This window comes from Otolemur garnettii, unplaced genomic scaffold, assembly GCF_000181295.1.
Source record: "Otolemur garnettii isolate 467f Iridium unplaced genomic scaffold, OtoGar3 scaffold00141, whole genome shotgun sequence".
Taxonomy (NCBI): Eukaryota; Metazoa; Chordata; class Mammalia; order Primates; family Galagidae; genus Otolemur; species Otolemur garnettii.
The window spans coordinates 2,110,116-2,128,480 of record NW_003852536.1 but is presented as its reverse complement, the minus strand read 5'-3'; the positions used below and the strand labels follow the sequence as shown (position 1 = coordinate 2,128,480).

The 18,365-nt window shown below is 42.3% G+C and overlaps 1 protein-coding gene across 1 annotated transcript in view; it reads right to left on the bottom strand.

Annotated features, from left to right (window-relative positions):
• SMYD3 (SET and MYND domain containing 3) overlaps positions 1-18,365 on the bottom strand; it is a 583,543-nt gene that overhangs the window by 13,194 nt on the left and 551,984 nt on the right. Inside the window, exon 11 of the mRNA XM_003798803.3 lies at positions 1,334-1,442. Within this exon, the coding sequence (XP_003798851.1) occupies positions 1,334-1,442 (109 nt within the window). The remainder of the gene's footprint in view (positions 1-1,333; positions 1,443-18,365) is intronic.

Below are 18,365 nucleotides of genomic sequence, written 5' to 3'. Positions count from 1 at the left end.
CTGAATTCAAGAAGCCTGGTGTTCCTCTGGGTGACTGTGCACTGAATTCAATTAGGGATCAGCAAAGGGCAACATGGCGAGCTTTCCACGAAAACTGCCATCAGGGAACCTTATCATAAAGAATCCCTTCAGCATTTGTCATTTCTCTCATCTAAATGTGGGAGGCAGCCACATTACGGGGTCAGCCTGTGGACACTCCCTAAGCAACCCTGACGCTGGGGTCCCGTGCTTTCACCATGACCCTCCTGGAGACAAGGCATGTAGCCCAGAAGACCCTGTTAAAATATGACGTGCTTCCTGTGAGACCCCACATACCAGGTGTTTATGTCCCACTAGCACCTGGGTCAAGTGTGCATGTGAGCGGACCTTCTGGAGGGCCACGGACTGGGAATTCTACAGGGTTTGAAGGCCAGGACTGCAAGGAGCTCTAGGCCCCTCTGGCTAGAGGAGAACCCCCGAGAGGGTGAAAGTAAGTGTCACTCTAACAAAGTATTCCAACACTGACCCAGTTCTCCCGTTTAGTTCTTGATACTTATTGCTAGGACTGTATTAACTGACCCCCTCCTTCCTCCCACGTTCTGGGTACTTTGCATGCACTGATCTGGTCACAAAGACCTCACTGTCTCCCAGTGTTCTGTGTGTGTGTATGTGGGGTGTTTTCAGGTACCCCTTCTACAACGTGGGAAATGCTCTACAGCCAGGGCGAGCAGAGAGTCATAGGGGTACACCAGGAAAATCACACTGGAGCTGGGCCTTAAAGTAGAGTTCTGGCAGGCTGGGAGGGGGGCGGTGATGAGGAGGGCACAGAAGGCAGAGGACGTAGCTTTGTGAAGGCCTAAGAGTGAGCAGTTGTGGGTAACAGTGGGCAATGGGAGCAGCCCAGCAGTTACCGCGTGTGGAGAGGCAGGAAGGGAACGTGGAGAGCAGATGCAGGCCAAGGGGCAGGGACTGTGTCCTGTGGGCAGTGAGTGGGGGCAAGAGAGGGGCAGCCTGCTCACTGTGGACAGGGCACACGGTGGCCAGTGTCCTACGGCCAGTTTGTACCAGGTTGCAAGAGTGATGGTTAAAATTATCATGCTTTTTGTGGGAAAGTTGATTCTTCCATTGGTGGTTTCAGATCAAGGTGGGCATATTCATGCCACAGAAACAGCAAATGTCACAAATCAGGTTTTTTGATTTCCCCCCCTAGAGTGGTTGTTAAACTTTCACTAGCACACACTGGGCATGTGCGTGCACACACGTAGAGCTGTTAAGAAAAATCCCACAACAGGAGCCCAGCAACAGCCAGGAAAAGGGGCAGCGGGCGGTCGCCACGAGGTCTGGGCACACTCACCAGTCTCAGGTTCTGCATCGCCTGAGGAAACATGCCTTGATGTAACTGCAGTTTGCCAACTTTCATCACCTGCACACCTCTGACGGGATGGCTTCCTGGGAAAAAAATCCTGCAAGAAACCGAAGGGCAAGCAGCTTCAGCACCTCCCACCTTGCAGTCAGATGTCATCACGAGACCAGGGAAGGGGAGGCGAACACTGGCCAGAAGGTTAATGAGCTCAGCCTTCCCACCCAGGAGCCCACAGTACTGAGGGGAACTGACACCTTACTGCTCTCCAGCTCCCCAGAAGGCCTTTCGCAGGAGGGGAAAATGACGGGACTGGAATGGTTCTCTAATAAATACTAGAGAAGAGAAGCCAGAGTTTGGACCCCTGTGTTTATATTTGGGAGGAGGAGGGAGACCAGGTGTTTAAAGTAGTCACAAAGCTCCAGCACTAGCAAAGCCCTGGAACAGAGGAGGACCTCTCAATAAACATTTGTTGAACCAGTAAACGTTTCATGATCCCCCAACGAGACAGTACCATGTTCCCCTTTTAACTGAAAAGCCCTTTGACTGAATTATCAGTTGTAGAGTTCATCACAGTCTTATAAGCACTTGTATATTTATTTGGTCATCTCACCTGATCGTGATTTATTTTAATGTTGTATTTTTAGAGACAAAGTCTTGCTCTATCACTCACCCTGGAGTTCAACGGTACAATCAGAGCTTAGTGTAAACTTGAACTCCTGGGATCAAGTAATCCTTCCACTTCAGCCTCTCGAGTAGCCAGGACTACAGGCATGCACCACCACACCCAGTTAATTTAAAACACTTTTTTGGTAAAGATGGTGTTTTGCCATGTTGTCCAGAATGGTCTCAGGCTCCCCGGCCTCAAGTGATTCTCCCACCTCAGCCTCCCAAGGCTGGGATTCATGCTTTCTATCCGGGCACCCTGTCTGTTCTCTGTGATATCCTGAATGTAGGAAGAACTAATAAATGCTTAATCCCTTTCACATATGACAGACTAGAACAGGATATTGTAGTGGATCAAGGAAATCAGACTTAGGGCTGTGTTTCAGACCCCTTCAGTTCAATTCCGCAAGAATTTACTATACTGGATTCAATAAAATATGTGGAGTTTGGCCTCTTCTGCAATATCCCTGCCCCCGCCACCATTCTTTAGAGAATACTGAGCTCTGAACATCTGAACACTGAACACTGAACTGAACATCTAGCTTTATAATAAGGTACACCTGATTTGGGCATTAAATAGTGCTCTATTCTGAGCATTATAAAGCTCCTGTGTATGCAGGATTGCATCTGGGGCTGGGGAAACACCAAACACACATACGCTCTCTGTGTGTCTGTATATACTTGTATACGTGTTGGGGTAACTGGGGGGAGTGTGTATAAACTAAATACACACATAGAGTTTATATGAGCTTTTCCCTCAGGTCCAATAAGCCCGTTACACATAAGATAAACATTTATACAGGAGTTAAAGCAATATTTCAGGGTAGAGCATTATTTAATGCCCAAATCAGGTGTACCTTATTATAAAGCTAGATGCTCAGTTCAGGTTTTCTGAATTGAAATGAGAAAATGATACAGGGGTTACAAAGAAAGGAGGGGGCTGATGGTTGCACAGGAGAAGCCTTCCTGAAGGAGGGAAACTGGCCTCACACTGGCTGCCAAGAATTCAGGAAGGACTGGCTGGGTCGGGGGAGAAGCTCCTCTGAACTGTTAGCATGCGTAACAAAGGCCCAGTCCAAATGCCGCTCCACCAGATATGAAGGTGGTGCCCACGGACATGGATAAGATAATCCCAGAGGCCATCACCCATGCAGGGTCTGCCGTGTGCCAGTCACTGTTCTAACTGCTTTTCATTTATTAGCCCATGGAACTCCCACTGACGCTCCATTATGGACCAGAGATGAGGGGGATTTACCAGGAGAGAAAAGGACGTTCTCTGACAGATGTGCACATATCCGCAAACCATCCCTCTCCCTGAAGCTCCATTTTTCCCCCATGAAATAGGATACAGGAACTTCTTTCATTCATGCTCTTAAAAAGGGGTGGGGAGCAGTTCCTGGGAGGAAAGTATTTCAATCATAGAAGGTTGGCCATGCCTCTTATAAAGAACTGAAGGGGGGGGGTGGGGAAACAAAGCAGACACCGGGGGCCAGGATTTCCCTTCATCTCTTGAGTACGCCAAGGGGCCAATCACTTCACCTCTCACCTCTTACAAAATGAACATCATTATCTACTTGTGTAGAAAAGATTTTAAGATCCCTAGACAAAAGGCTTAAATGCAGGATGCCATTATCAGAAGGTAATTGCCCTGGACACTTTCCTTGAAAAGCACACCTGGATTCGGGGTTTTATTTTATTGCTATGAATGTGGCATCATTAAATTTGAAGGCCAAAAAGTAATTTTATACTAATAACCACGCCACTCACTAAGTGGACGTCTGTCACATCGGTTTGCAGAAGAAAAGAAAATCTTCAGTTCTGAGATGGCACAAAAGTGGTGCATAATTACGCCACGACAGGTACCTGCCCCGGTCACTTAAAGAAACAAAGTCGATTTTAATAAGGAGAAGGTGAGGAGGAAGTTCTGTGAGGGGGGAACGTCCACGTAATATTCACAGAATAATCTCATAGCCCTGGCAGGGGTGCTAGTTGTGAGCTTGGTTTGTTTCTGGAGGCCTCCCAGCTGATATATGGAATCATCATCATGATTACTTGCTAGAATAGCACCCCAAGGAAAACTGGCGAAGCTCATTCCCGCTGAGAGAAGTTCTCCACCAAGGGTGCAGGCTTTCATCAACTTTACTGTGTGTGACAGTGATGAGGGGAAAAGAGGGCCTGAAAGTCGCCTTTCATCACAGGACTGTCAAAAATCACGTCCAGGCTGACAGTCTGAACTGGAGAGGGAATCAGACGTGCCCGAGTACCACAAGGACTAAAACAGGAGTCTGAGGGAGGAGGTGGGGGAAGGTGTGCCGTTGGGGTGCCAGGTTCTGGGCCCAGTGCTATAAGGAATGCGGAGGAGTCCAGAACAAGTCTTTGCCCTTGGTTAGCATACAGTGAAGTTGCAGACATGAGCAAATTAGATCAGGATACAGAGAGGAGCAGGAGACCCACCAGACTGTGGCACAGACAACCGGTGCTCTAGAAGCAGCTGGGACCACAGTGATCAGGGGAGCGGCAGAGCTCGAGCTAGTTCAGAGAGGAGGAGACGACGGGATCTAGGACAAGCATGTGTAGAAGGGAAGGGCAGGCTGCTCTGGTGATGCTACAGGAGGCTGAATATGAAGGGTCAGTGAGCATGCTGGTCTGGCCAGCAGAGGACAGTGGGACAGGAGGTACAGTTGAGACCAGGCTGTGCAGACACATAAATATGAAGGTAGGAGTTTGGACTCCCCTTACTGGCAGTGAGGCACTACCAAAGGGCTGAGAATATTTCACCAGAATAGGAAACAAAGAAAACTGAAAGGAACCTCTGGAGGCAAAAAGACTAGAGCTAGGATGGTGGCAGTGAGAACAGAGAAGGACTTGGTACAAAAAAGGTCATAGGGCTGAATCAACAGGACCCGGGGACACGATAGGATAGAATAGAGTCAGAGCTGTCTCCGAGATTCAGAAATAGAACTAGCTCCACAAAAACATATAAGCAAACTATATAATAACAAAATCATTCAACATGGCATTCTACTCATCGGGGTACTATACATTTTCTTTTTATAGGTATAATGATAGCAATCACATGCTCCAGAATTCTGGGCCTAGAATGGGAAGATTACCTTTGGTGTTTCTGTGGCAAATAAATACATAAGAAGAAATCAGTTTAAATTAACAGGGAAAAGGAGGGGGCATGCGTAACAGCTTTAACTCAGACCCCCAGCAGCAAGATCTTGCTGCCACCATATTTTACCAGGAGGCTGAGACTCAGAACTGGAACGTCTCAAGTCAGAAGGACTAGGAGAAGAAATACCTCATGGCAGGATGTCTGCTGGTCTCACTGAGGCTTTTCTACATGATTCAGTGACCAACCACATCACTTCATTATAGGTAACATTTGCAGGTCAAGAAAAAGGATAGTTCAGAATTACTGCCCTGGTTTGAATTTTGAATGTATCCCCTCCAAAACTGAGATGTTGCCACTTAATGGCTAATGTGGTTTGTTAAGAGGTGGGGCCATTAAAGGTCATAAGGGCTCTTCCCATTAGAAATGGGATCAACATTCCCATAAAGGAGGATTCACACAGCATTCATCTCCTTTGCCCTTCTGCCGTCTACCGTGTAAAGACAGCACGTCTGTCCTTCAGTGGATGCAGCAACCAGGCACTATCTTTGAAGCAGAGTGCAGCCCTCACCAGATACCTGAGCCTACTGGTGCCTTGATCTTGGACTCTCCACCCAGAACTATGAGAAAATACATTTTTATTCTTCATAATTATCCAGTCTATGGTATTTTGGTATAGCAGCACAGAGTAATAAAATTATTTTTTAAGCAACACAAAATATATTACTCAATCTAAAAGGAGAGCTTAACTATCCTATTTATATTATATTTCAGAGTAACTAAGTAGCTCCAGTTGTATGTATTTTAGCTGATAAATGTGGCATGATAAAATCAGAAAAATAATTTTTCAACTCCTGTAGAAATAATTGATCTAGAAAAAAAGTACCATTGATAAAGCCATAGATGAAAGGATGATGGAGAATTTTTATAGTGGATGAGTTAGGCTGTACCATCTGAATCCACTGATCAATCTTAACATGACTAACGTAGGATAACCAGACATTGAGTGTCATCTGACACAGGTAGAAATTATTTTGTACTACCGATTACGTAAACTATTCTTGCCAAACAAAATGCCACAATCTGAATCTAATTGGGTCCATGAAGTTCACCCTCATTTCACAGGAAAAACAAACAATACACAGGAAAAGTAGGCATCTGAATATGAGATGTGGGCAATTCTATAGGACCCTGACCCAGAAAAGAGAAAGAGACTTAGGGGAGTAGAATATTTTAGATAAAAAAGGCTTAAGAGACACAACCACCAAATATAACGTGTAGACTTTTTGTACCCAAACTTAAACAAACAAACAAACAAAAAACTATAAAAAGACATTTCTGACACAAGCAAAGAAGTCTGAACATGAAGTGGCATAGTATAAGCAGAAATGCTGGCTAGGAAGGGGGGCAAGATGGTGGACCAGAAGGCGTCTACACACACTGCTCTCTGGGAGAGAACTGCACATAAATGCTCATGTACGGATAGTCTTTCTTAGAGAGATTATCAGAGAACTGACAGGAGACAGTCAAAGTAAGGGAGATTGGGAGAAGGAGTTCCACTTGCTAAGACTGGAAGGTACTTGGGGGAGACCCCTACACTTGGGAAGGGATAAAGGAGAGAGCCTGAGGCACCATGTTTCCCATGTGGCCACACCATTCAATTTGTGGGGAGCACCCCCTCCATCACTGTTGGCTTCCATGCAGGGGAACTGCTGGAGATTGTATAGTACAGTTGTATCTGAGAGCAGGCCCAGCATGCCCTGTGTGGGCCATACTCTCTGGTCTTGTGCACTGGTAGGCAGGCCATTCCCCCATGGCCCTGAGCACCGACCACCAGAACAAGCCCTCTGGCACCTGTGGTAGCCTTGCCAAACAGCCATTCCCACTAGCAGGGGAAGACCTGGACAAAGCAATCTCCTACAATGCCTGCCTATGAGGAAAGGGGCTTGCCTAATCCTTTGCCCAAGCTTCCCGCAGTGGCCTAGATACTAACCTACAACTCCACACAAAGATTCCCCAGCACTACTCCAAGTCCTTCCACCTTCCCAGACACTGGTCAGGTCTCATGACTTGCCTAGGAACCTGCCAAGTTCTGACCTGCCTAGGTGCTAGTCAAGGTCATGCCACCCATCTCTATGAAGAGGGACTTGCATAGCCTCCTGCCTAAGCTTCCAAGAGCAGCCTGGAACCAATGCACCAATCCAAATGAGTCTAAGCCAGGCATCAGCTTAGACTGTGACAACCATAGAGTATCAAGATGACACAGGAGAACAGCTGTGTTACAGGCTCTCAGTGCATCCACCCCTTTCCTGCCAGGTCAATCTTTCAGAGTAGGACACAAAAGAATTATCTAGGGACCTCTCCGCTTTCTCACAAAGTGGAGAGGTACTAGCAAAGGAAAACAGGTACACTGAAAACCTATCATCCCTGAACTGGATAAGAGATTTCAGATGAGAAGAAACCAGCCAAGTAATTCTGGTAACATGAAAAAACAAACGTTAGAGTTTGATACCTCCAAAGGATCACAACAGATCCACAGCAATGGACCCCAACCAAAAGAAAGTTGTTGAGATGTCAGAAATGGAATTCAAAATATGGATGGCAAACAAGATAAACGGAATTGAAGAGAAAGCTGTAAGTCAACACAAAAAAAGTAATAAAAAAAAGTTTCAGAACCTTGAATGAAAAAAAAGTAAAAACTCAACTAAAGAATACAAGAGAGATTCATACAGACTCAAAGTTAAGCACAGAAAAAAATATTCAATGCAAATCCAAACCAAAAACAAGCAGGTATAGCCATTCTCATAATAGCCTAACACACGGTTACAGATAATAGATACAATAGACTTTAAATTAATAATGCAAAAAGACAAAGATGGTCATAATATAATAATAAAGGGAGCCGTTCAAAAAGAAGATATGACATCCTGAGTATGCTAAGTATATGTGCCTAGTTTAGGAGCTCCTAGATTAATAAAATGAATCCTTCTATATCTAGTCAAAAAAATAAATAGTAAAATCTTAGTTGCTAGAGACTTCAATACTGCACTGACAAAACCACACAGATCATCAAAGCAGAAAATGAACACAGCAACACTGAACTTAAGCAAGAGTCTAGAACAAATGAACCTAGCACACAGTTACAGAACATTCTATTCCCAGACTATTAAATATATATTCTTTTCATCAGCACATGGAATATTTTTCAAGATACATCAAATGCTGGTCCACAAAACAAATCTCAGCAAATACAGAAAAATTAAAATCACTCCCATACAGCTTTGCAGATCACAGTGGAGTAAAACTAGAAATCAACTCCAAGAGGAACTCTCAAATCTACACAAGGTTCTGGAAATTAAACAATCTGCTGCTGCATGATCCCTGGGTTAATGATGACATTAAGATGGAAATTAAAAGATGCTGCAAACTGAACAACAAAGACGACACAAGCTTTCTAAATCTTCAAAAGCAATGCTAAGGAGAAATGTTACAACTTTCAACACCTACATCAAAAAGACAGACCACAAATTAATGACATAATATCCCATCTCAAGAAAACAGAAAAATAAGAACAGACCAAACCCTAATCCAACAGAGAAACAAAGCTCAGAGCAGAGCAAAAGAAAATGGAAACAAACAAAATTACACAGAATCAATGAAGCAAAAGATTGGTTCTTTGAAAGATAAACAGAACAAATAGACTAGTAGCCATATTAGGTAGAAATAAAAGAGAAAGGACTAAAATAAGCTCAATCAGAAATGAAAAAGGAGACATTACAACTGACACCACAGAAATACAAAATATTATCTGTGAATACTATGAAAACTCTACACAAACAAAATACAAACCCTACGGGATTTGAACAAATTCCTGGAAACACACAACCTCCCAATCCTGAATAGGGAAGAAATAGAAATCCCAAACTGACCAATAGTGATCAGTGAGACAGAAGCAGTAATAAGAAAATCACCCAACAAGAAAAGCCCTGGGCCAGATAGATCCACAGCTGAATTCTACCAGACTTACAAAGAACTAGCAGCTACTCTACAGAAACTTCCATCACATCTAGGAGGGAATTTTCCCTAACTCATTTAATGAAGCCAGGATCCCCCTGATCCCAAAGCCAGGAAAGGGCACACATAAAACTATAGACCTATATCGTAGATGCAAAAATCTTCAACAAGATACTAGCAAACTGAATTAAATAGCACATCAAAAAGATAATCCACAATCAAATAGCCTTTATTCCAGGGATGCAAAGATAGTTCAACATACACAAATCAATAAACATGATTCACCACAGAAACAGAAACAAGAACAAAGACCATATGATCATCGCAATAGATGTGGAAAAAGCATTTAATAAACTCCAGCACACTGTCGTGATAAAAACCCTCAACAAACTAGGCACAGAAGGAATTATCTCAACATTCTAGAAGTCATATATGACAAACCCACAGCCACCCTCATGGTAAACGGGAAAAGTTGAAAGCATTCCCCCTGAGAACTAGAATAGGACAAGGAGGCCCACTGTCATCACCTCTATTCAACATAGTGCTGGAAGTCTTAGCCAGAACAATCAGGCAAGAGAAGGTTACAGTATCCTGTTTGCTTGACAATATAAACCAGCATCTAGACAACGCAAAGGATTGCACCAAAGACTCCAGAAATTGATAAATAAATTCAGCAAAGTCTCAGATTACAAAAATCAATGTACGCAGACCAAAAGCATTTCTATTATAGCAATAGTCAAGCTGAGAGTAAAATAAAGGAATCAATACCATTCACAATAGCTATAAAGAAAATAAAATACTTTGAAATATATTTAACAAATGAGGTAAGAGATCTCTAGAAGGAGAATCTGAAACACTGATTTAAAAAAATTGCAGATGACGAAACAAGTGGAAAAACATATTATGCTCATGTATTAATAGAATCAACTTGTTAAAAAGTCCATACTGCCCAAAGCGATTTACAAATCCAATGTAATCCCCATCAAAAAACCAATGTTGTATTTCACAGAGTCTGAATAGCCAAAGCAATCCAAAGCAAAAAGAACAAATCCAGGGGCATCACATTACCTGACTTCAAATTATACTACAATACTATAGTAACCAAAACAGCATGGTATTGGTATAAAAGTGGAGGCCTAAACCAATGGAACGGAACAGAGAACCCAGAAATAAAACCTTCCATCTACAACCAACTGATTTTTGACAAGCAGTTGGGGAAAGGAAATTTTATTCAATACATGATGTTTAGAAAACTATGTCAGAAAAACTCTTTTGGACATGGGTCTAGGCAAAGAATTTATGAATAATCCCCACAGGCAAATACAGGAATAACAAAAATAAATAGATGAGACTTAGTTAAAATTAACAAATTTTTGTATATCAAAGGAAAGAATCAATAGAGTAAACAGACAACCTAGCAATGGGAGAAAATATTTGCAAACTACACATCTGATAAAAGGTGGTTCAGAATCTACAAAGAACTCAAATCACAAGAATGAAAGAGCCCCTTAAAAGTGGGCAAAAGACATGAAAAGAACTTTTACAAAAGAAGATAAATAACCAACAATTGTATGAGAAAAAAGCTCAACATCACTAATCACCAGGGAAATGCAAATTAAACCACCTTATTCCTACCACAATGGCCATTATAAAACACTCAAAAAACAATAGATGGCTGGAATGAGTGCAGAGAAAGGAATGCTTACACAGTGTTGAGGGGGACTGCAAATTAGCACCAACTCTGCAGAAAATAGCATGGAGGTTTCTCTAAGAAATAAATGCAGGCCTACCAGTTGACCCAGCCACCCTACTACTGTGTATCTACCAAAAGGAAAGTAAGTCATTTTATCAACAAGGCACCTGAACTTGAATATTTACCATAGCACAACTTCACAACTGCAAACATGTAGAATCCAAGTAAGTGCCCATCAATTCATGAATGGATAAAGAAAATGTAATATATATCACACACACACACACACACCCCATGGAGTACTACTCGGCCATAAGAAGGAAGAACATAATGTCTTTTGCAGAAATTTGGGTGGAAACAAAGACCATTATCTTTTTTTTTTTTTTTTTGAGACAGAGCCTCAAGCTGTCCCCCTGGGTAGAGTGCCGTGGCATTACAGCTCACAGCAACCTCCAACTCCTGGGCTCAAGCGAGTCTCCTGCCTCCGCCTCCCAAAGTAGCTGGGACCACAGGCGCCCGCCACAACGCCCGGCTATTTTTTTTGGTTGCAGCCGTCATTGTTGTTTGGTGGGTCCGGGCTGGGGATTCGAACCCGCCACCTTAGGTGTACGTGGCTGGCGCCTTAGCCAGTTGAGCCACAGGCGCCGAGCTGAAAGACCATTATCTTAAGTGAAGTATCTCTGAACTGGTAAACAAAGTACTGTATGTTCTCACAGCAAGTGGAAGGTAAACAATGGCTATACATGGGCTTAAAGTAATATAAAGGACATGAAAAAGCAAGGAAGGCGGGGCTTGGAAGTGGGGTCTGGGATAAAAAGTTACCTGTTGGATTCAATAAACACTATTGAATCTGGTAATGGGCCACTGAAACCCCTGACTCACACATTATTCAAAATATCCATATAACAAAAATGCTTGTGTTCCCTTCATTAATATTTTGAAATTAAAAGAAAACACTGAAAAAGAAAAAATGTCCACATCCTTCAGAGAGACCAACTGAAGTACACATGAAGGAAATGATAAATACCAGAGACTTGGTTTAAATATAGTCAGTCCTCTATATCCACAGAGGTTTGGTTCTAGGACTCCTGTTGATACCAAAATCCAAGAATGCTCATGTCTCTTACAATCAGCCCTCTGTATATCCACGTTCTGTATCGGTTAGTTTGGCATCAGCAGGATCAACCAACTGCAAATCAGAAACACAGTCAGCCCTGTGTATCCATGTGTTCTATAGCCAGGATTTCAATAGATCAGAGACCTTTCAATGTGGAACTCGGGATATGGAGAGCCAACTGTGTCTTCAGTAGACTTTCTACTTCCAGCAATGGTGGATTCGCTTATTTCAGACCAATTTCCTGCTAAAAACAAGAAAAGACAAACAAAAAAAAAAATCTGTTTGAAAGTATTAAAGAGCCACTGAGGCACTCTGGGAGGCCAAGGCAGGTGGATCACCTGAGCTCACGGGTTTAAGACCATCCTGAGCCAGAGTGAGATCCCTGGGCTACTTGGGAGGCTGAGGCAGGAGAATTGCCTCAGGCCAATTTTGTTATCTGGGCAGTAACAGGGTTGCTGTGAGCTATGATGCCACAGCACTTTACCAAGAGTGACTAAGAGGGGATGGGAGGGGAGGAAGTAGGGACACACTGGCCACCTAGCTGAGCAGTGGTTTGGGCAGTCTCATAGACACAGAGACACAGAAATTGGAGTTTGGGGTTCAACAGCGATAAGAAAAAGCTCTAGTAAAAATCTCTGGCTTTCATTTGGGATCTCCCCAAAAACTATAAATCTAGGAATAGAAAAGTAAACTACAAATAGACCAGCCATCAAAAAGAATGAATTACTTCATATCCTGGTTGGATTAAGATGATCTCTTTCTATCCTGACTGCTAGAGGCAAAAGTAAGTGTCTCTGAAGAAGATATCATCATTCCCAGCCTCAAATTATCTCTTCCATTTTTCTATACTTCAGTAAAAATATAACCAGGCATAAAAAAAGAACTGTCTGAAAACTGAGAGAAATAACACAAACAATGAAACAGACCTACAGGTCCTCAAATGCTGAGGTACTCTCACGTGGGCTTTATTTTTCTTTTCTCATATAGACTTTAGCCATAATAAACATGGTTGACTTAACGGGAAACAATTTTAGCAGAAAATCAGAAATCATATAGAATATAACCAATGGAGATTTTAAAGCTGAGGGCGGTGCCTGTGGCTCAGTGAGTAGGGCGCCGGCCCCATATATTGAGGGTGGCAAGTTCAAACCCAGCCCCAATCAAACTGCAACAACAACAACAGAAAACTAGCTGGGTGTTGTGGCAGGTGCCTGTGTCCTAGCTACTTGGGAGGCTGAGGCAAGAGAATTGCCTAAGCCCAAGAGTTGGAGGTTGCTGTGAGCTGTGATGCCACAGCACTCTACTGAGAGTGACAGAGTGAGACTCTGTCTTTTTAAAAAAAAGAAAAATTAGAGCTGAAAAATAGAAAACTAAAATTAAGAACTCAATAGTTTAACATCAGATTAGTCACAACTGAGGACCCCTAGATACAATGGAACAGAATAAAAACAGGCACACAGATACCACATATGTAACTAGACCCTCAAACAACGTAAGGGACAAACTGGGGTATAAAGCCATATGGCTAAAAAATTTGAAAACTAAGGAAAGACAGCAAGTCAAAGATTTGGAAACGGCAAGAACTGCGCAAAGAATAAAATAATTCAACCAAAGAAAAAAGGCAAGAGAAAGTTAAGTGTTGCAAAATCTTGGTAATTATTGAACTGGATGATGGATATACGAAAGTTGATTATATTACTCTATTTTTGAGTATGGTTGAAAATTTTCTGGACTTTACTTTTTGACCTTTAGAAATCATGGACTCTAGCAGATAAGTGCCTAAAGCTTCAGAAGATTTGGAATTGTAGTAAATTTTGAATCTTATATAGAAATAAAAGGACATGTAAACAACAGCCTTCCACGGTGTTTCGGGGCACCACACGGACACTGAGTTGATAGGCAGAACAGCAGAAGTAGCAGGAGCTCACACTCAATGGTAAGAGGCTTTGCTTCAGGTCTTAAATCAAGTGTAGAAACTCAGCATCAGGCCTTCTGGGCAAACGGGACCGGGAAGCATGAGGCAGACAGGGTCATCTGATGTTCCTTGGCTCTGTTTAATTTAAAGCAGCTGTGGTATGTGAGTTATTTAGCCCTTTGTGGTAGGGTAGTTTTCTTTGTAATAGGATACATTTTTGTTATTGTTAGGTTTTTTAAAAAAAGATCCTAACACAAAGAAACAAAACCAAAGAAAGAAAAGACAGTACCATCAAGAAACCACCTCAGAACAAGAAACAATTTCTTACCCTATCCTTAATTAACCCAGGCAGTTACATGGAAGAGGCCAGTATTTCCCTAGTGAGTGATAAATCACTACCTCTCCATCACCTCCGTGCCTGCCTGTTGGTGACAGGAAGAGTGGGGCCATGAATTCTCAGTTGTTTCTGGAAGGCAAAGAAGCTGGGTTCTAACCCAGTTGGAACCCTCAGCTCCCGCTACACCTGGGCTATGTGCGTTGGGCCTCGCATCACTGAGAAAGATGGGTCCACACACAGTGTTGCACTTTCTAACAGGATTTGACTACTGTGAGATTTTTCTCTTACTACAATGAGAATTTTCCTGGGTTTCTTTCATCCTATAAATCAGTAAGCAGGATCATTTCCATACACATAAAAAATAAGTTCTATTCTCTTAAAAATTTACCGAATAGGTCCTTCACTCAAAAGGCAGAGTTTTCTTACTCTATATAATTCAGGTCAGGAGCACAGAGGGTAGAGAATCAGCATAGGAAAATGGATAAATAAAAATGAAGATGCAAAATTTGGGTTCTCATGACCTGGCTTTTCCAAGTAGCTTGGCAATTCTACTTCTGGGTAAAGTCCCATGAAAAATTGAAGTCCATGTAAAAACTTGCATACAAATGTTTATGGCAGTGCTATTCATATAGCCAAAAAGTAGAAACAATACAAATGTCATCAGTTTATAAATAAAATCAGGTATAATATATCCATACAATGGAATATTATTTACCCATGAAAAGAGGGTGCTCATATATGTTACAACATGGATGAACCTTGAAAATATTATGCTAAGTGAAGGAATCCAGGCACACAAGGCCACATAGTGTATGATTCCATTTACGTGGAATGTACATGTGACATATCCCTAATTGGCAATTCCATACAGACAGAAAGCAGATTAGTTGTTTGTATGGGAAGTGAGTGTGGGAGTTTGGGGGTGACTGCGAATGGGTAAGAGGTTTCATTTGAGGTGGTGAAAATACTATTCAAATACATACTTTAAAAGAGTGACTTTATGGTATGTTAGTTATAGCTCAATTTCTTTCAAGGTTAAACATTGTGCCCTGAATTCCTCTACTAGGAATCTGTCTATTTATGAAAAATGAAAACATGTGTCTACACAAGGACTTACATATGAACGTTCATAGTAGCTTCCTTCATAATAGCCAAGCAGTGGAAATAACTCGCATCACCAACTGGTGAGTAGATGAATACAATGTGGGACCTTCACACCATGTAATGTCACTCAGCAGAGAAAAGGAGCAAAGTGCTGATGGCTGTTAGAACGTGAATGAACCTCAGAAACATTACACTGGGTGAAAGAAACCAGCTAAATAAGACTACATCTTGTATGATTCCACTGAAGTAACATTTCTCTAAAAAGCAGAATGACAGAGAAAAAAGGCAGATATTTGGCTGCTTGGAGCCAGGTATGAGAGTACCAATCAGCTTTAAATAGGCCAGGCACAGTGCCTCACACCTGTAATCACAGCACTCTGGGAGGCCAAGGGGGAGGATTCCGTGAGCTCAGGAGTTCAAGACCAGCCTAGGCAAGAGCAAGACTCCACCTCTACAAAAATAGAAAAATCAGCCTAGTGTTGTGGTGGGCACCTGTAGTCCCATCTACCTGGGAGGCTGAGGCAGGAGGATCGCTTGAATCCAGAAGTCTGAGGTTGCTATGAGGTAGGCTGATGCTATGGCACTCTAGCTCAGGAAAACAGAATGAGACTCTGTCTCCAAAAAATAAAAAAATAAAGAAAGAAAATAAACACATAATAAATAAAATAAAATATAAAGATAAAAAACAAATCAACTTCAAACAGGCCCAGGGAAATTTTTGGAGGTGCTAGAAACAGTAAAAATAGACTGTGGTGCTTTTTGTACTACCATAAAAATTCCTAAAATTAAAAGAAATATACACTTAAAACAGTTGAATTTTATGGAATATAAATTATACTTCAATAGAGCTATTAAACATTCAACAATCTTAAGAGATACACTATGATAACACCACTATTCTAGCAGTCATGAAACTGAAGCACAGATAAAATAACTTGCTAGAAAATGGTGGAGCTATTAGTTGATTCCAGGCAAAATGATTATAGAGTTCTTAAGCACTAAAGCAAATCCAGGGTAATTTGCTAACTGTGAAGGACAGTTCTGGGCACACTGAGAAAAGCCCTGCCTTCCTCCCACGGTCAAAGAGCTGTCACACACAGAGCCCCTTCTACATGACCCTCAGCAAGGAACTCTATTTTATTCTCCCTTATTGGCGTACCAATTTGTAAAGTAGTTGTTAGTACCACTATTTTACAAATGAAGAAATGGAAGCACAAACATTTTAGTAATTAAGATCATCTAGCTAACACGTAGTAGGCTGGAATTTAAGTCACTGGCGTTCTTGCTCTGAAGTATTTGTACGGCATCACAATTGCTCATAAAATTGGATTATTCTTTTAACATGACATTTCCTCATGGGATAAAAAACTGACCTTTTTCCATTAAAAGTATATAATTTAAAACAGTTAAAAGCCATGTGCTTTTTATGCTATCCCCTGAATTTCAGAGTGTCTATAAAAGAGAAAAAAAGCCTTGTGATGCCTGTGTAACTAAAGCTCTCTTGGCTAACAGACCTCCTCTCACACCATCTGAAGGCTGGGTGCAGCACAGCAGGCTAGCTCTTTACCTTCCTGCAAACTGAATACGTATCACTCCCTCTGGATTACAGAAATACACATTTCATGTGCCCAATTAAATAATCAAATCCCTACTTAAAAGCCAAATTGCTCTAGTTCCTTTAATCTTATTTCTGGAAGAGCCTCTGTGGCCATCACTCATCTTTTTTCATCCTGATCAACTTGTAAGACTTTGACAGTTTTCGAGGATGCAAACACATATAGACACAAATACTGCTCAAACAGTATTTTTTTTTTTTTTTTTTTTCTGCTAAAGGGAGGAAGAAAGCAAAGGTTTCTCTTCTGTGGGAACCTGTTTGCCACTGTCCAAGAGGAAGTGGGTCTAGATCAAGTGGGTCTAGACTGCCTCCCTATTGAGGCAATGTGTGGAACGTGCCCCTCGGTAGAGTGCCGTGGCGTCACAGCAACCTCAAACTCTTGGGCTGAAGTGATTCTCCCGCCTCAGCCTCTCAAGTCGCTGGGACCACAGGCACCCAGCACACCACCTGGCTATTTTTTATTGCAGTTGTCATTGTTGTGTAGCTGGCCCGGCTGGATTTGAACCTGCCAGCCTTGGTGTATGTGGCCAGTGCGGAAACCACTGTGCTACGGGTGCTGAGCCAAGTCTGCCTTTTATATATAAAGCAGTAACTCTTAGAGAGAAATTTGATGCTACATGTATTACCTAAAACCTTACCTGATGATTAGAGAACAAAGCTCTGAAAAAATAAGCATTGAGTTGAGCCTGGTGTGGGGGTGGGCAATGGTGACAACATGACATCGAGAAGGGAAAGGAGGCCACGACAAGTCGGGCAGGGCACCAAGGCAATGGCGAGTACCCTACCTAATAAATATGACCCGTAGCAGCACTTTATACACCATAAACCAATTTTATATGCACTATTTCACTGACTACAAATTCTAACTGTGCAGTTTATTATCTTGCCTATGCAGACGTAGGTTCCACGAGCGTATGTGATTCGCCCCAAGTGACATAGCCAATAAATGGGAGAGCTAAGATCAGAATCCAGCATGTGCTTCCTGAACCTCTGTTCTTTCCAGTCTGTCTTGCTGGACCTCGCGTATCCGACAGTTTTGCCTTACATTAGCTCCGAGCATGTTGTTAACGTCTCAGCGAGCAACTGAAAAAGTTTCCATCCATTTAATAGCCCCTCATACACTCTGAGACCACTGAGTACAAATCTGCCGGCAGCCTGGCATTACCCCCGCCACCAGGAGCTCACAGGCAAAACCAAACCCAGCACTTCACTGGAGAGAATAAAGAAAGTGCTGGGAAAATGTGAAACCAATGAATCTGCCAGCACGGTCACTCCGCACAAAAACCCTGGAATCCGGCATCCAGATAAATAGCAAAATACTGTTGCTACCAGCTGTGACTCCATTTAAGACACCGTTTGGGGGAAATATTTATTACGGTCTTCCATTTTCTCTGCACAAAAATCAAAGAAAATTGAGAAACGTGAAATTACATTGTCTTCCAAATTCCTG